Source organism: Sander lucioperca, chromosome 9 (genome assembly GCF_008315115.2).
Source record: "Sander lucioperca isolate FBNREF2018 chromosome 9, SLUC_FBN_1.2, whole genome shotgun sequence".
NCBI lineage: Eukaryota > Metazoa > Chordata > Actinopteri > Perciformes > Percidae > Sander > Sander lucioperca.
This window is the reverse complement of record NC_050181.1, coordinates 34,332,312-34,351,986: the sequence shown is the minus strand read 5'-3', so window position 1 is coordinate 34,351,986 and position 19,675 is coordinate 34,332,312. Positions and strand designations below refer to the sequence as shown.

The following is a 19,675-nucleotide window of genomic DNA, read 5'->3' as shown; positions in this document are numbered from 1 at the left end:
CGCGGTCCCGCATAACCTGTGTCAAAGAGAAATTGAAAGTCCAAAGAGAAAACAAAGCGAGATCAAATTAAAAATAGCATTATTTTTTAAAATTTTCCATTTGGCTTTTCCATTTGGATTTAATATTTGGCTTTTCAATTTCAATTTAACATTGGCTTTTCCATTTGGATTTAATATTTGGCTTTTCAAATTTCAATTTAACATTGGCTTTCAATTTGGATTTAATATTTGGCTTTTCAATTTCCATTTAACATTGGCTTTTCATTTGGACTTGACACATGTCAATGTAAATGAGGAGGCGTGGCCCAGAGGCTGGTGGGAGGGTCTGAAACGAAAGGGGTGCAGAGGCACCTTATGAACAGCAGGGGGAGCTGACTGCTGGGGAGCACACTGTTGAGCATCTGTCTGCAGCTTCGCCACCAGGCTGGCTTAGCCTCTTATTTCACATGATAGAAACTGATGATGTAGGCTAAACACAAGCGATATTTCATGCAACAACAGTGAAGTTTTCATGTAGTTACTATAATTGGGCCCGTGTTAATGAGGACTAGATTAGGACTATATTTAAAGCTGATTCTGGTTTCCAACTTTGCCCCAGGTGTGTCTGTTTAAAACACGGACGGAGACAACTTCTCTCTTTTCATGTTTTATTTAATTAAGCAACAGTACAAACATGGGTGTGGGTAGCTCTGCTACGTGTGTTTGTGTGTTGTCAGATCTCGAGGACACACACACACACACACACACACACACACACACACACACACACACACACAATCTCAACCGGGTAGTCATCGTCCAACTCTCCTTTTTCTTTCTCTCACTTTTTTCTCTGGGTGGTGCGCGCGGTGTGAGGTGCGTGTCCGCGCTATTCTCCGACATGTACTCACATCAATCACTCCTGATTGACGGCCTTTTGTACAGCCTGTGTACTTTTTTGTTCATTTGATTTCCGATTTTGAAATGATATCCAAATTTGAAAAATGGGTCATTTTAAACCTTGTTAATATTGATGACAATGTGTTCAAACGGAAAATGAGCCATATTTCAGGAAATAAACTTGATTCCGTCCATGATTCTATTGAGAGACTTCCAGCTGACAGCGATGTCTGTGAGCATCACTGGCCGGCCAGCAGGGAGGCGATCCCAGCCGCCACCAGCTGGCTGTCCCGTCAGGACTTTCAATTTCTCTTTGGACTTTCAATTTCAATTATGAATAAATATTTCCTCCATAGGTTAACGGGGTTGTTGGTCTCTAAATGTTTTAACTTTTATGAGTGCATCTCTCTCTCTCTCTCCGCGCACCGAGCTCCAGCTGATCTTCTAAGAATGGTGACGCCGTTATCAATCGAGTATTGATTGGTCAGTAGGCGGTGCTTTTACACCGGTTGATCTCTAATCTCCAACATAACCTGCTCCCGACCAGGTTAGGCGTGAGTTACCACGGCGATTGAACCCGATAACAAGTGATCCACCTTCGTGGTACAGGAAACCCTGGGTTGAACCTGAAGTTAGCTCGTTAACGCCAAATCTTGCTTCGTAGTACAGGCCTCAGGAATAACTAGCTGTAGGTTTGGGTTTGTGTTTTTACTGCGTCGTTACTCGTCTTCATGAGGAAACGGAAACATGGACTGTCGATGTTCTCAGAGACGACAGCTCGGCGGACATGTCTTAACGCGAGGACGAACACCCAGCTACAAAAGACCATTTTTAGGTTCATTGTGACTTTGTTCGACCTCGTGTGTCTGTATTAGAGGGTGACACGGGAATCGCTCCCATCCCATCCCGATCCCACGAAAATACTCCTGTCACATCCCGATCACGGGACTGCCCCCCCAAAAAAAAATCCTGTCCTGCAAAATCCCGAGAGAAAGACTCCCGAATCCCATCCCGCTCCAGTTTCGTTTCCTATGTTGTCTAAAGTTATCAGACTCTGTGTGTGTGTGTGTGTATGTGTGTGTGTGTGTTTGTATGTGTACAGCTGCAGCGATGTCCGAAAGAGCGAGAGCAGCTCCTCTGCTCTGCTCTGCTGATGTTGTTGTGTGAATGCAGCGCTGCAGAGCCGTGTGTCTCTCACTGCTGGGGGGGTTAGGTAGTGACAATTTATCGAGACTCCCGCGGGTCACGGTATTCCCAAGCAACAAACGTATGTGGTTCTCTTTTCTAAAACGAAATGCCTTGCAATCTTTGAGCTCACTCACCACATTGCAGCGTAATGTGTATTAAATTTAATCTCCGGCTCCATCCCGCTCCCGTTGATTTCTATTCTTGAGCCGTCCCGAACACCTTACCGACAATGAAATTTACTCCCGTACCGCAGGACTCCTGGAAAAGTGTCACCCTCTAGTCTGTATGTTAATGTCCGTTTTTTATACTATTCAGTTTCAGTTTAATGTAAAGGAATAAATTGCAATAAAATATTAAAATGGACAGTGCTTTTCTGTTTGTTTGTTTTTTTGGTGTGTGATCACAGTGATGATTTCTGAGGGGTGAAAAAGTGGATTTTGTTGTTAGAATGTAATGGAATAAAGTGATGCACTATTTTATTTCCCCTGTAGTTAAAAAAAAAAAAGAAGTTATTTTTCCAACAAAAGGACTTCCTTCTGCGTGAGAATTTAACAGGAAAACCAGGAAAACTCTGCAATCAGCTGATTATTGCCATCACTTAAAGATGTGTTCACCTTCAGTTTTATCTTTAAAATAAATTGGTAACTAGCTATTCTGTCAAAACTGTTGGCTTGTTTAGAATCAGATCGTTGAATGCTCATGTTTGTTGCCCTGTCAGAACTGTTAAACCCAATGGCCAAAGCTACAAAAATGTAAAACTCAAGTTCTGGTTAGCATTCAGTAAATGAAGCCTCCACACGGTGTGCAGTAAGAGACACTGCTTGTTACACTGCGCGACTGATGTTGCATCAGGAGTCCTAATGAGATCCGTTTTATGTAAGAGAAATCTCAATGTCTTTAGGTTTTGGACAATCAGTTTTGTAGGTGAGAAGTATCTCACCTACAAAACTGATTTATAGTAATAAATTGAGATAAAAAATAATTGTTCGCAGCCATAGACTGTATATAAAGCTAGACTGCAGCCCTAAAGTAATAGTTGGTTATGTGTACCATGACAGGAAGTGTAATTCACCATGTGGAGAAAAAGCTTGTCTGTTTCCATCAATGAATTTTTATGCGCATTTTGAAGTTGTGCATTAGAAAATGTTGATGGAAACGGCAAAATTCGATAAAACTTCCTCAAATTCGCAAAAAAATTTTACACTCGCTTGAGGTGGTTTTTGCCTGTTAAGAAAAAGAGTTAATGTGCAAAATGGGAGATGGAAACAGCTTTGCCGAATAAGTTGTGACGTAGCAAACATGTAACTCACATGACTATAGTCCCGGTATCCATCGGATGGGGGAAGGATCGGGATAGGGGTCCCATCCAGTGCGGCATACACTTGTGGCACAGGGTACGTAGTGTAGTTGCGATGCGCTATAGCCTGTGCCTCAGCCACGTTGGGTAAATTGGTTAAATAGCTTGAATCGTATGGCCATGCACATCACGTATACACAGAACGGTTGTCTTGCTGACACCAAATGTCTCTGCCACAACCCTATATTCTGCACAGGTGGCCAACTTGTACAATGCTACCTTTCTCCATTTAGCCAAAGAACTTAGCTTCTAAACTATTTGATTTAGCAAGCCAGTTTGCAATCTACAACCGTGCGTAATGTCAACTTGTGACGAAACTACGCTTTGCGTAGTCTAGTTTATTCGCTCAAAACCAGTTGATGGAAACGCTTCTAATTCGTATTTTCTTTCTTTTTTAAAATTCGCTTGACAATTAGATGGAAACATGACTTTACAAACAAGGAAACCATATTTTCAACTTTATTATTTTAGAACAGGTGGAGCTTTTTTGCTGTCCCTTCAACAAATATTTCACAGTCACAGATCATTTCACATGTCAATATTAAAACATAATAACCACACTCTTGGGTTGGGTTTCCTGTGAAGGGTGCAGGCTGTTTGTCTGTTGAGATATACTGCCAAGATGTTCCGTACACAGCTAAAACTCGTCAGACCAAAGTGTCCAGTAAATATGCATTTGCTGAAACTGGGAACTCGATAGCCTACTCCTTTCAGGCTCTCAGCATGACGGATAGTGTGAGGACACTCAGCAGGAGCAGCACAGCTGGCAGGGGAAGAGACAAAAGAGTGTTTATCACAAATGTTGGGTAATTAAAGCTCTTCCTCCTCTTCTGTTTATTCTTTAACTACGTGGCGGATCAGTGCAGTGACCAAATTCGGTTTCTCTCTTCGGTATCCAGCCATCCAGATTTGCAGACGTTATGAGATATCCGTCTATGATTTATACCTCCACCATAATGGATGAATGGTTTGTGGTGCATCGAAAAATGACACTGATGAAGCTCAACAGCTTCATATCTTTCCACAAACAATGTCCCTGGCACTCTGAATAATCCTCCAAACACATTTTCATTGAAACTATTTCTTCAGTAGAAAGTAGTTAGAATGAAAACTGTTCCCAGTGAGGTCTTTAGGCTATCAAGAGTAACAAGATAACTGTTTCTGGATGGACATTTTTAAACGTTTGAACGGACCCTTTAGTTTAATTTTAACCACTGTAAGACAGTTTGCCTCATGTGGCTAGACCGCCCCAAACATCAGTTATTCTACATAATTGAATGTAATATAACTTTTATTCAATACTATAAATGTATTTAATTAATCACATTACTTCTAGGGTGAAAGCTAATAAACAGGTTTTACTTTCCTTCTCTTTTACAGGTCTGTAATTTTCTTTTAAGTTTATTTTGAAATTTCCTGGAAAAAACTGTGCAATTTGGTAATTACAGAGAAAACAGTTCTGACTTTATAAACAGTTTTTAATATCCTGAGGAATCTTGTGAAAGAACTGCCCATTTACACCAGAGTACATTTTTATCCATTCATTACTCATGTGTTGTTGGAGCTTTTGATCACACCACGCCAAATTCCTTGACAACAGGAAGAACTCCGTCTGCTGGCGAAGATCAGCTGATGCGACAGAAAGATCCAGAACAGCCACTAAATGTACCCTGAGGTGATAGTGGCTGAATCTCATCACCCTTACTTGATAGCTCTTCAACTCCTCGGTCCTCAGCTGAACCGGAAGTTGTTCTGTCCCTCCTCGGTGAAGGCCGTCTCAAAGCTCTTATTTCTGCTCCGAGGAGCAAGCATCAAGGAGGGATCACCGAGGAGCTATAGGCGAGGATACACGAGAGCAGGCAAGTGGAGGCTTCGAGGAGGCAATTTAAGTGCTTTTTCAACGGACTCACTGTGCGTTGACTTTGATTTGTAACTGTGCTAATGTCTAGCTGCTTCCTGTCGCTCTGCATGGCTTCTTGAGGAAGCTTATTTGTTGCTCTGGCTGTCTGTATGGTGTCTCTCTCTGTACATTTATCCTGTACTAATGTCTTGCTGTTTCCTGTTTTTGTGGTCTCAAAACATCCTGCCAAAGGACTACAGTTGAAAATTAGCCGGCTGGCTAACACTGGCACATTTACAGAAATGTTAATTAATGTGCGTTGTCCTTTGTAAATAAAATAAATGAAATTAAATGAAAGACTCTGTTACACGCTTTGTCCATTTTCCCACAATTAGTACCAAATGACATAGTTTTTACCAGGAATATTATTTTGTTATGAAGTTGCTGTAGTTGTGGATTGCCCTCAAACATGTTAAATTAGCAAATCTGTAACAGCAGTGTTTACCGTGAGGCTGGACAGCTCCAATGCTGTTGGGCATTGTTGTGTTGGCCACTGTTGTGTTGACCACTGGTGGTACTGTGGTGGGGACGTTGCTGGCTGGGTTGGCGAGGTTCAGAAAGCCGCTGTTCAGGGAGATATTGAAGGAGCTGGAACCATCTGAACGATTACATGATGGGGACAGAGCAGTGGGAGGTTAGCCATGTCCTTATCGACAGCTGTGTGGGTGAGTAACTTCAGCTCACAATAAAATAAACATTTACAGTTGAAATATAATGTCAATCAGTGCCAGTTTGAAAGAGGAAGCAGCAAACAGGGTGAAAACATTAATTGCCGTGGCATTTATACCAGTAATCTGGTGTCACATATGTGTATTGGCATGGAAAGACAGAATAAAGGTTATTTTTATTTATTTATGGTCAACTTGTCCTGTCTTAAAACTGTTTTTGTTTGTACATTAAAGGTCCAGTGTGTAACATGTTTAGTTGTTCATTATCAAAATCTGTGTTGCCCGTTCACAAACATGTCCTTTTTCATGAATATGTACCTCCACCATCAATTCCAAGTACTTTTGGCTTGAAATTTTACATTTGCATTCGCATAAACTGGGGTAGACGCTCCATATTCATGCGCCATCTTGTAATACGTTAGCCGGTAAGGGACATACAGGACATACTGCTCCGCCTTTCGCGTTTTCGCTGTCACATGATAAACTCACAGGTGCTGCTAATGCTGCTAATGGGTATCGTAGCCTCCCGGCCCCGGCAAGTTTGAAGAAGGAAACATGGAGGACCACACGTATTCTAAATCCAAATTTCAGGAACAGGAGTCGTCTTCTTCGCCCAGAAAAAAAAAAAGGATATTGAAAAGAGCAAGAGACCAGCTTTTTGAAGTGTGAAGGCTACCGTAGCTGTAATACGTACTTTGAAATGCTGAGAGAGTTGATTGCGATATATGATCACATTGGACCTTTAAGTGTGTATACTTTGTGTTATAGTATACAGTATTGCAGTGTCTGTTATTATGTGTCCACTTACTACCAAGCAGAGTCCCAGTCCCGAGGAGGATGGAGAAGGTGGTGCTGTTCATGTTCGGGACAGTGAACTCACACTTGATCACATTTCCATTTACAATGCCACGGATTTCTGTTGTTATCTTAAAAGTATGACACATAATGTGACACAAAGTAAGATATGGTAAGGTAAAAAAAGGAAGAAAATACAGCAAAGTTTAGCAAAGCAAATACTGTATATTAACAAAAAACAAGAATTGATTTTTGTTGCCTAATTTGAGTTGGAAAATGTGTTCTGTAGGTCAGACATGGTTCAATGGTTTGTTAAGTATTTGATCAATAGGTGCATTCATGAAACTGCAGTTATTTTTTGGAATATTCGGATTTCTTTTAATCACAAGCAATACACAAATTGTGCATTTTATCATCTTAAAGTGCTCGTAAGTGTATGTATTATATTTTCTGTCCATCCATTCTTCCATATAACATAAATAACAATGCCCTTAATAATTATAAAATAAAATATAATTTGCTTATGCCAACATCCCTCTATTTGACAGTAAATTTGAGGCCTCACCCTCTCAGCTGGAGTGAGAACGCTGTTGGTGTTGGTCAGATCTATCGCCTGGAAGAAGAAGCTCCCACTGTTGGAGCTGTTTTGAGCGCAGATGAAAAGCATGGTGGTACCCTGATGAAAGAAATAGGGGTTAGGATGAGATGACTTCCTAGAAGTGAAAACAATGACACATTCCAATAGTCATACAGTGTTTTGGTTAAGGCTGTAAATAAGCAAATTAAGTTATGAAATAGTCCAGAGTTAGATCCCCTGCTCGTTTTATTTGCATGTGTGTTCACCTGGATCCTTTGTTATTTATTTTGTGTTTGTTTACTTGTTTGTATTCTTACATGTCTTTATAAGGTCATGTCAAGGATACATACTGTATGTGCTGGAAAGTCATTGCACAATATGTTTCAACACATTTGTCGAAGATATTCTGATTTGTTGTAGTTGTATCTATTTATAGTCAGTCACTATACAAGCAAAATGTCCCTGACTTTAAATAATAATAATAACAAACTAACTGCAGTAAACCAAATTATATGAGAAAGCTGTAAGTAACGAGCTTGTAATTCCAGGTTTAACCTTTTACCAGCTATTGTTTAGCCAACAGGGTGCTAACACTATGCACAATCTTCACAGACTGCTTGTGCCGAAAGGTATATGACATAGCATAATTTTTAATTTTAATATTCCATTGATAGATTGAAATCTAAAATTTCTGTGCATTGGTGTCAGTTTCCAAAAGTTGTAAAAAAGTAACACCAATGCTGTTGCTGCTGCTTCGTATGGCGCTTAGCGTCACCCAAGATGATTGTGATTGGTTTAAAGAAATGCCAAAAAACCAGAGCATGTTTTTCTCCCATCCCAGAATGCTGTGTGAACTAGCCAGACCCTCCTCCGCAGCGCTGTGAGGGAAGGTCTGGCAAAGCGAGACTAAATTTAGGCAGAGCATCCCCAAAAGTGGGGTGAGTTTAAAAGAGTTAAAGTAAGTAATCTTATTTTTAACTTGTGTGAATATTGTCAGAAACACTACACATTTCACATTCATTCACATTCATTGATCATCAGAGGCTGGCTAGCTGCTAGGCTATATATTGCTAAGCCTCCATCAAGGAATTTCTAATAAGGGAAGAAGTTTCACTCTCTCGGGATACTTCCGGCTTCTGAACTGGTTGCAGTTCCACCAGAGTTCCACTTGGGGTGCTCACAGGTGAGTGCAGAATGAATGGGACTCTATGGAGCTATACCCCTCAAAATTAACTTTTCTCAGGATGTCATTTTTTGTCTAGTAATTTGAATGTTGCATTCGAAAGGGGAGGCTAAGAAAATACACTCTGCTGGGTGTTACATGTTTTTTAAAGTGGCTTTTTTGTTCTAAAAGGCTTTTTAAAATGTCAATGACGTCATACACATATACAGCCAGAGATACTGCTTTACGGCAAGCTCTGAGTCACTTCCTTTTTTCTCTCGAGGCATTGACAACACAGCTAACAGGTTAGGCTCTCCCTGTCAATACACGTGCTAGAAAGAGGTTTGCTAATGTTTTAAAGACCACGCCGAAATATTAACTCTGACATTCTGGTTCTGCTTCGGATGCCGTCAAGTGGGATCTCTGATCGTAATCAGTCCTTCACTGACCAATCAGCATTCATTAGCAGAATGCTAGCGTGTTATGGGCAACAACGACTCATCCTGTAAGAAATCAAAAGGACATAAGTACTCGTTCATTCAACTTTCAACCTATAATCCATGTTGAACTTGCAAAAACTACAATCAAATCTGAGATTTCTCAACGACAATCAGGCGAAAGAGACAAATTTAGCCGTCTAGCTCCGTAGCATAGAGTCCCATTTATTTTGCACACGCCTGCGATCACCCCCAGTGGAACTCTGGTGGAACTGCAACCAAATTTGGTACAATGGGGCTGAATAGGGAGTGAAAAGGCTTTCCGTAGACGGGCTTTGCCTCCATCTAACTAGCGTTACTATGCTACCTGCTAGCATGATAATTAGTGGTCAACTGGGTCAGTGCCAAAGCTATACACAAACATCTAAATGTCATTATAAAGGTTAGCATTGTAGGGTAAGTGTCATTTTAAATGCTTAAACTTTTAACTTTATTCAAAAAGTCAGATATCGTTTGTTTTGTGGGGGCTAATGCTAGCTTGTTAGCCTTGCTCGTTATTTAGACAGTTAAAGAAATATTGTTGAATGTTGGTAGTTGGTTAGTTAGTTTTTTGTCATGTCTTATCATAGACATGCTATGGACCTTATCAACTGAATAAATATTGTATCAAAGTCAACAAATGCCACATGATGTCATATTTTCATGAGTCACCGGTGAACTGTATCTATGAAAGTATAAACAAAGAATCAAGTCAATTTGCTTTTACTGGAAGCTTGGACAGTGCTTTACATCAGAATCAGAATCAGCTTTATTGGCCAGGTTTGCGTAGACAAACAAGGAATTTGACTCTGGCTAATAAACATATGCTATAAATATGGATGCTGTATTACAATATTTGCTTATGTCTACCATCAAACTAGAAACTCAGGTTAGGTATTAAAGAATCTGAAACATTGTATTGGCTGTTAGAGAGAAACATTCCTGGTGGAAGGTTTTTATGTTAACATTTGTCTCTGTGTAAGTACACTCTGGAGATCTACTGTTTGTACGGTGTCACATATATTAAAGAACTTCTGGCTTTTAAAGGGACATGAGATACAGGTAGCCTATGTGTCCAACTTACAACTGAAGCATTCACAGTGAGTCCCAGTGCGATGTATCCCACGGAGTCTCCCCTGAGTTGGAAGGACATTGCAGAGCCGCTGGGTGCTATTGGGGTGGAGATCACAGATGCAAACAGACAGCTGGTGTTTCCAGTTGGATCACAGTTGTCTGGAGTCCGCACACACAGTTTAGTGACTCCACAACCATTTTGAGAGATGTTCACCTTGTAGACACACACACACAAACACATAAACACAAATCAGGGCCTAAATTGTACTTACAATGGAATGATTTGCCTTTAAAGCTGATATCTGAGAAATATTTTCTGCACTGTTTTACCCTTTAGGCAGTGAGAAGTCATTAAAAATGATTCAGGAGTTGTAGCTGCAGGGCACTGTCAGGATGACTGAGTCATATGGACAACTTTGCTGAGTTAAACGGCCCACTACCAAAAGTACAATACTGAATTGCTGGAGTCGCTGTTCATGAACCATGTTTCATGTTTTTATGTGTTTTTATGCGAATGTGTATGTGTTGGCTACCTGTTGTGAACCAAATTGCCCCTTGGGGACATTAAAGACATTTCAATTCAATTCAATTCAAGAGTTTTGTTTGGGAAAGTTATGCATATAAGTTTAGGAGTTAGCTGCTTTTTGGAAAAGGACCAAGAACATGCGCTAGACTACAAACTGATCAACATTTCTCAATAAAAACATGCAGAGAAGTAAAAAAACAGGAAATGTGCCAGATTTTTTTTAAACTTCACTATACAGACAGACATGTTAATGCAATATTAACTAAATATTATTAGAATTGACCCCAACATTAACCCTTGTATTGGTTCACTTTTACATTATTTTTTCCCCCAAAATGTTTAACTTTGAAATAGAAGGAATATAAAATAGCTAGTGAGGGGTTCTCGCTATAAATGCAAGCTTTGTAAGCAACTTTTCAGTTTATTTTCTTCATTCTACAACTCAAATTTTGAACGGTGTCCTTAAACAAAGTTATCTGCGTACTGCAAAGTAAAGGTCAAGCAGGTATTGTGGTAATTTACAATACACTAAGAGGATTAAAGTGAAAGAAATCCAACCTGTGTATTATTGGAAAATGACAAGTTAGACGTTCCTTGGACACCCGATGCCACATAAACCCCCAATGCAGCAACCAACAGGATCAATCCTCGTTCCATTCCTACAGAAAGGCAGTAAATTAACAACACATAGAGAGTTCATATTATGGGTTGGATTTGAGAGCCTTTCTCACATGCAGACTTGCAGTTTAGTAATTTGGAATTCATTTGGAATTTGGATAATTTGGAAATCTTAATGACTTCCAGAGATAATACAACTGTCATACCATCTCTGAAGTTAGAATTTGTATGAACTAATTATTAATGCAAGCACAATTATGACAAAGTATTGTAATTCTGAGAAAACACATTTGGTTCAGTGAAAATATATAAAAACAGGATCTGTATTAATAGATTACAATATATAATTGAAATGAAGAAAAAAAAAAAAAAGAAAACCAGCTCTATCACAAATTTGATATAACACCAGAATAGTTCACAGTTTTGAAAGTGAACTCTCTTAAATCATCACAGTACAAAAGTCTCTTGCAATTGACCTAAATTAAACTTTATAAAATAATGAAAATGAATAATCAAGAATCCAAATGAAGTTTTTCTCAGAAACTTACTTGAGCTGTAAAAGTCAAATGCTGAGTTGCTGAAAAGTTCCTTTGTTCAGTGGGTTGTGGTCCTGTGTGTGTGTATGATCCCTGCAGGAATCATTTCGCCAGCATCCTGCAGAGGGCGTGGCCTTCACCTGCATGGAAATTGTATAACCCAAGAAGCAACCCAGCCATTTCGTTTTTTTTGATTGCTTAAGCACTATTTTGAAAGCAGGGACCGTTTTTTTCAATTAGCACAACCACACACCCAATCAGCAGAAGACCTCAGACCCTTTGCAAAATAAAACACTAATTTATAAAAAAAATATTTTGTTACTATATGAAACACACACGTTTCATATGACTTAATTCTGTTTGAACCAGTTACACACTGCTGTTGCTAACCTAAAACACTTTTAGCAATTATACTTCTCAGTCATTAGAGTACTGTAAATGAAGTACACAAAGTGCAAATATACAATAAGTTCACTAGACATTATCTCTTCGCCTAGCTGGATCTGGCCAGAAAAATTCATCAACATCACAGGCGATATATCCTCACTGGCAAGACACCACGGGAAGAACCGTCTTGAATGTCGAATCCATCCTTGCACAGATGCAAGTTGTTCACAGGCGTCCTCCATGGCCTGAATGAAGGGTACCTCTTCCTCTACCTCCTTCTCCTGTGTTTAGGGTTTTGCAAATCACTGTGTGTATTTTTTTGCAAAAAGTGTGAGGCTGACATTGTGCTTATAGTGGTGCACATCTGGGCCAATGTTTTGCTCCTTGAGCGTGAATATAATTTTTTTAGCTGCAACCATGCCTGCTCTAAGAATCTGCTTCTGATGGGGGAGGAAGGGCCTTTCTACTGTCAGAGCAACCAACAATAGCCAGACTACAATCCGGCTCAATCAAGGACGAAACTTTGGGTTCAACATTGGGTCTCCACTTTTGAGCCACATTGAAATTTTGAGCATATCAAACACTTCATTTTCTGCTTTCTGGTGACTTTTTCTGCAAAAATGTGTACCTTTTCTGCATCAAGTATCGGTGCAGATGTCTTTATTTATGTAAAGGAAATTATAATTTATTTTTAAATTAAATTAATTTTTTTTTGGGGGGGTTACACTGGCCAGTTTTGATTATTGGGTGAGTTGTAACCCCATGCTATGGGCTGAATATTCATTTGACATGGTTTGGAAATAGGTTTACAGTTTTTGCCGATTGCTCACACGCTGAAATCAAATGTATTACACAATTATCAAAACCTTACACTCAAGGAGCACATCATTGGCCCAGATGTGCACCACTATAAGCTCAATGTCAGCCTCACATTTTTTGCAAAACTATACACAGTGATTTGCAAAACACTAAACACACTTGTATACATTAGACACAGAAGTATATCATGAGGTCACGTCCTTGCGATTCCAAAGCACTGACTGTCAAATGACCACACCTATGAGCCACTTTGGGGTGGTGATGGCACAGTGGGTATGACACAAGCCTTTGTTGTGGGAGACCCGGGTTCAATTCACACTGCGATACATCAACCAATGTGTCCCTGAGCAGGACGCTTAACCCATAGTTGCTCCAGAGGCGTACAACCTCTGACATATATAGAAATTGTAAGTCGCTTTGGATAAAAGCGTCAGCTAAATGACATGTAATGTAATCTGTGAAACACAGCCATCAGGTGTGTAAACACATGATTGTTTACAGTTTTTTTCCAACTGCTTACACACGTTTTCAAAACTATGTCTCCTTTTTTCAAAACTCTACACACAATTCCCAAAACTGCACACACAAAATGCAAAATGCCTCACATCTCCTTCAAAATAAAATACTTCATTCAAAATACCATAAACACATCTCAAAATGAAGCATTTGCATCAAATGACAAATACTTTTTTCATAATAGTACATTTTTGGATATACCATGTACACACTGTTGTTCTAAATCTAAAGCTCTTTTGTCTTTCATAGGCTTATATCTACATTTACAATGTTCTAGAGTGAAAGTAATCTGCTGAGAGGGGTTGAAAAGTCCACTGTAAAAAACAATGTAATGTTACAGTAAAACTTTATTGGACAAAACTTTACGTTTGTAAGAGTAGCACAGTGTTACACAGTAGCATGAAACAAGAAAACAAAAGTAGTATATGTAAACCAAAGGTATCATTTTTAGAATAAAGTGTGTGTGTGTGTGTGTTTGTGTGTGTGTGTTGTGTGTGTTTGTGCGTGCTTGTGTGTCGGGACGGGGGGGCAGGGGGGGGATTGTATGCACTTTGTGTAAAACAAAGTCTGATTGATTTGTAATGCTGAAATAGATAGATTAGATAGTTGCATACAGTATGGACGCCACTGTAAAGCTACTCAAGATGGGTCAATCCGTGGTTGATCACATGATGAATAAGTGTGGCCCTGATCTCATCAGAGATGGCTCTCCTTCTTCCTCTTCTTCCCTCCTCCTCCTCCTCATTGTCGTCCCGTCTCTCCCTCCTCCTCCCCTTGCTCTCTGTCTATTGTTGGCATTCATTGTTCAAAACAGGTAATCTGATCTTTGACCTATGTATAGGCCTATACTAAAGCAGTGATTGGTTAGTGTTCAGTTATGACATAATGTGTTTGCAAATGTGAAGAGTGTTTGTGTGCCCTGGGAAATAAGTGTAGCATTTTGATTGGTTGTGTTTAGAAAAGGAAAGCAAGTCAGTTCCTGTTAGATTTCTGTGTCTTATGTAGAGAATTGTGTGTAGTGTTTTGAAAAAAGTGTTTTATGCGATTGAAAACTGAGTGAAAGGCTGAGAAATAGCTTATGGTTTTGGAGATTTGCTGTGTAGTTTTGCACTTTGAGTGAGAGGTTTCAAAAATCGTGTGACATGAAAAGATTTTGTGTGTAAGCAGTTGAAAAAAACTGTAATTGTAGACACACCAATCAGGTTCAAGTACTATAAAAATGCAGCAGGTAAGTCTAGTATTTTCTGTACTGCATTTTCAGATCTTTTTTTTGGTCTGTTGTTGTTGTTTTTTTCTGTAATTGTGTCCTGTACTGGATACAGTATTTTATGATTGTCTGTTGTTTGCTGAGCTAACAGTGTTATGCGCACTACTGTAGTAGCTGTATGAAAACTGGGACTTGTTTTAAATAAATTATATTTTCAGTCTGCAGCATTGGTCTTGTGTAGTGTTTGGTGAACTTATTGTATATTTGCACTTTCTCTGTGTACTTCATTTACAGTACTCTAATGACTGAGAAGTAGAATTGCTAAAAGTGTTTTAGGTTAGTAACAGCAGTGTGTAACTGGTTCAAACAGAATTAAGTCATATGGAACGTGTGTGTTTCATATAGTAACAAAATATGATTTTTATAAATTAGTGAATAGTTTTTGCAAGTGTTTCATGTGTGGTTGTGCTAATTGTGTGTAGCGTTTTGAAAAAACGGTCCCTGCTTTCAAAATAGTGCTTACGCAATTGAAAAAAAACTGTAATATGTCTCCAGAAATGACTCCATACTGGACAGTGCCAGAATAAGTGTGACAGTGATCTTTAGCGATACCACATCTGTCACACAGAGAGGAAACTAATTCAGAAATATTGTGAAGTTTGGTTTTGGAGTAATGCAGTCTGTGCAAGACTATAAATGAATGAATCTGTATCTAGAACTAATGGAGCAGCTGTGTATTGCGGACAAACCTTCCTCCCACAGTTCGTCTGACACCCAATTCTGCAGCCCAGGCCTCAGGCTTCCACTGGTGTCGTAAAAGCAGTGACAAAACTGGAGATCAAATGTTTAGAGTCAGACTGTGAGAGAAGTAACTCATCAAAAATGTGTCTCTTTGGTTTGATTGTGAATTCTGAGATCCTTTACAAAATGCCTGACTTGAAGGTAGGGATAACAATGTTGTTGAGCGAGGCGATTTGATAGTTTGGAGCTGAAGAAATGAAGTCAATTTATTATCTATGTAAAAATAATAGATTAGACTTTTTTTTTATTTATTATTTGGGGCTTTTATGACCTGTAATTGACAGGACAGCTTGAAGACATGAAAGGGGAGCGAGAGAGAGGGGGGAACGACACATAGCAAAGGGCCACGGGGCGGATTCAAACCCGGGCCGCTGCCAAGGACTCAGCCTGCATGGGACCCACACTCAGATCTTTAACACACCAGAACTGACAATGATGGGGCATTTCCCCCTGTATTATACTCCTGTCAAAGCTGAGAAGCCTCTGAAACTATACTTAAAGATTTTAATTTTTTTGGGCATTTCCGCCTTTAAGTGACAGGACAGCCTAGACATGAAAGGGGAGACAGAGGGGGAAGAATGTGCAGGAAAGTGCAGCAGGTCGGATTCGAACCCTAGGCCTCTGCATCGAGGAATAAACGTCTATACATGTGCACGCGCTCCACCAAATGAGCCATCCGGGCGGCCCCTCTGAAACTACTTAACCCATTGTGGGACTTATAACTATCTCTGAGACCAAGACTGATCACATTTCTGTTGTTGTTACCAGCTCTATAAAGCAGGACGTACCCCTGCGCAATTCCTTTACAAACAAAAGGGACACTGTTTCGTGACATCAGGGAGAAACCACTATTATCTTAATTTGTTAAAAAGGTCAACATTTGATTTGCCAGCACCAGTGGGTGGGTCTACCTAAAGCCACCCTTAACAATGGCGGTAATATGAAGACGTAGAATCTCTTTGCTTCTCCTGAAACTAAATCTCAAAAGGAACTCTTTCCACAGCTCCTCAGTGTACTAGCGAGCAGCTAACAGGTTTATAAACAATGACGGGCATAGTATGTGCCTTTACAATACAACGTACTTATTATCACCTGATAGTATACAATGAAAAGAGTGTAGCAGCATGGAGGAGAAGATGAAGTACTAAAGTTCAGATTTTTACCTGCTCGTGTTAAAAATTACTCAAGTAAATGACAAAAGTTTTTTTTTTTTAGGACTATTATGAGTAACAGCAACCTACAATAATAGACAGTAACTAGCCTACATTTGTTCATATTTGACTGACTGAACCTTTAGACTTTTACTAGCTTTTGGGTTAGAAGAAGACCACGAAATGGACCCAAACATTAGAGCTCCCTCTGATTGGGCCAGAACAGATTAACCGAAGACTAAGTCATTTTTGGCCCAAAAGTCATTTAGTACAATAAAAGAGAAACCAGTAGAAATTAGTCATCTTAAAATGTACGTATCAAACTGCAAACACATTGAGAAGCTGCTCACATGTGTGCTTTGTTATTGCTCCACATATTGGTCCATGTGTGACAGTTGCACTTGGTTATAAAGAACTTCATAAATAAGTGTTCTAAAACAAGTCGGCTGCATTAATTTGAAGCACATCTGGAGGCTATTTGTGCTGCTGTGCCACTGTTTCTACTTTTTACAGACTTGCCTTTTCGTCTGACAGCTAGTCCGTTTGTTTACATGATAAGGCTCTGTTGTGCAACTACTCATCAAGTCTATTTCAACACTTACGCTTAATCCTTATGAACTGGAAAGTCATGAAGACTAATTGTTTCGCCATGTATAATTGGCTTGATGAGTTCCTGAACATCACAGATGAAGTTTAAAACCTGTCTACCTATAGTGATCCCTCACGGAACAGATTGCGGGTTGTGAAGGTTTGATATCTGCACATTTATCAGCTCTCTGGGAACTAGTTTGATATCTGCACATTTATCAGCTCTCTGGGAACTAGTTTGATATCTGCACATTTATCAGCTCTCTGGGAACTAGTTTGATATCTAAACATTTATCAGCTCTCTGAGAAGTTTGAGTTTGTTCTGTAGGTTGGGCCTGTTTGACCAAATGCACACCTTAAGTAAGCTCTGCCGGTTAGTGCAAAGTAAAGAGAGACAAAACAAATACAAAGTAGGCGAAAGAGAGAGTGCAAAGTATCAATATTGCAACTAGAGAAGCCTTTGAGGAAACTGTGATGTACACAGTGATGCTGAGTTAAAGGTGTGATGGGAGAGAATCATTAAGAGACACATGACCTGTGTGTAATACTGAGCATTGTGTAATTTGAATGGAGTTTGAACTGAATACCTGTGCAGTGCTATAAATACAATGGGAATCAATGGGCCTCCATAGGCTTTAACTTATCATAAAAAAATTATTAAAACCACTGACATTCTACTTGTTTGTGTTAAGCAAATGTTAGCATGCTAACACGCATGCATCACCCATGTTGCAGCTGGTAAAGCTGGGGCGAATTAATTGATAAACTGCCAGAATTTATTAGATGATTTATATTTTGTATTTACAATTTCCATCTGTAAAGTAACTAGTGTTGCATGGGAAACAAATGTAGAGAAGTAAAAAGTACAATATTGGCTTACAAAATGTAGTAGAGTGGAAGTATAAAGCAGAGATGGGGACTCGAGTCTGAGACTCGGACTCGAGTCGCACTCAAGTCGCACAAACAGCTGACTTCAGACTTGACTTGCGACTCGACCCAAAAGACTTCATACTCGAGCTTCGAGACTCGTCAACAACCTGTTTTCATGCAATTATTGCTTTTTAAATCTAAATGTATTCATGTATTTCTATTTTCTTTTATTGGCACATATACGTTGGGGAAACGTATGACGAGTCTCATGTCCCCTGCCCTTTGCCATAATGTGCAACGTAATGCATGCGTTATTCCTTATGTGCGCGCACTCACATAAAAAAATATATTGATGATGGCGACACCAAGTCCTCCCGGAGTTGTGCCTGTTGTCATTAGTTTTGCTTTCAATAACTTCGTAAACAGTGGCAGTAAGCCAACAGCTACATGCAAGGTGTGTGGCACCAAGATAAATGATGCTGGATCAACAATGTCAAACTTCATCAGGCATCTCCAAACGCATCCAAATAGTCACTCACACGCTAATGTGAAAGAGACGTTACATTTAGCATATATCGTTACAAGCAGGGTTCGAATTACGTGGGAGCCAATGGGAGCTGAGCTCCCATGAAAGCAGTAAAATCATACACCTGTGGGGGTCTCTAAAAATCATCAGCGCCATTATTTAAATCACAAATAAAGGACTTTTCCCAAACACTCGGAGCTCTGAAGCAGACCTGTGCGTCGCTTAGTGTCCACTCTCGCTGTAAAAATAGAGATGAGCAGCGCGCCTTCCGTCCGTAGTCTGTACAGCTTCAGGTTTATAATGGACGCGCTCTGCTGTCGACATGCTGGGGCAGATGTGTTGCGTTTGTGTTCTGTGTAATTCTGCCGTAGTTTTGGCTTTCCACCTTCGATGTAGAGCAGCGTAGCCTACAGCCACTCCCCCTTACTTTGTCTCATTCAGAGACCAGAGTCTCAAACGGGGCTCTGAGTCTGTCAGGAGGTCTGAGATCTACTGCATCAGCAGAGCAATCACATAATGCACAGGAGACTATGGTGCAGGTAGTTCTTTTCTGAAATATAGTGACTTTATTCTTGTAATAGCCTATTATCACTTTATTTTTCTCAAAATATCACGACTCCTCCAAACCTCAGAGAGCACAGATGGGATATATTTTGAATGTGCACAAAGTTTTGAACATGAGCAGTAACACATCTGAAATATTACAGTCCAGGGCTTTATTAATCCATTAAAATGAATTCACGTATCATTGAGGTGAATAATTGTCATATGCACATTTAAGGAGGTTACTTCCTCAACAAAAGACGCAAAAGAGGAAGGAAGAGTAAATTATAGGCTATGTCTATTATGTGTGATTCAGATATAATTAGAAAAGACGATCTACAGGAGAATAAATAGCAATACAGAATGCCTGAGAGCCATATTGTAATATATTCCATTATGTTTTTATATTTGGATTGTAATCTATGTTTCCCTTTACATAAAGATATTTCCAGCATACATTGATTCAGAAAAAGGTAAATAGGTGCATACAAATTTACCAGAATGCAGGAAA

At 39.6% G+C, this 19,675-nt stretch overlaps 1 protein-coding gene across 3 annotated transcripts in view; it reads right to left on the bottom strand.

The window, feature by feature from the left end:
• Positions 1-11,880, bottom strand: part of LOC116048844 (mucin-17-like) — a 30,452-nt gene extending 18,572 nt beyond the window's left edge. For all 3 annotated transcript variants that reach the window (XR_004898247.1, XM_036004997.1, XM_036004998.1), the window contains exons 1-6: positions 11,769-11,880; positions 11,161-11,261; positions 10,087-10,290; positions 7,353-7,463; positions 6,801-6,918; positions 5,794-5,922 (exon numbers count right to left, since the gene is read on the bottom strand). Coding sequence is in view for 2 of the 3 variants with exons in the window: in XM_036004997.1 (XP_035860890.1) it covers positions 5,794-5,922; positions 6,801-6,918; positions 7,353-7,463; positions 10,087-10,290; positions 11,161-11,259 (661 nt within the window). In the remaining variant the exon portion in view is untranslated. The remainder of the gene's footprint in view (positions 1-5,793; positions 5,923-6,800; positions 6,919-7,352; positions 7,464-10,086; positions 10,291-11,160; positions 11,262-11,768) is intronic.
• Between the last annotated feature and the right edge of the window lie 7,795 nt (positions 11,881-19,675).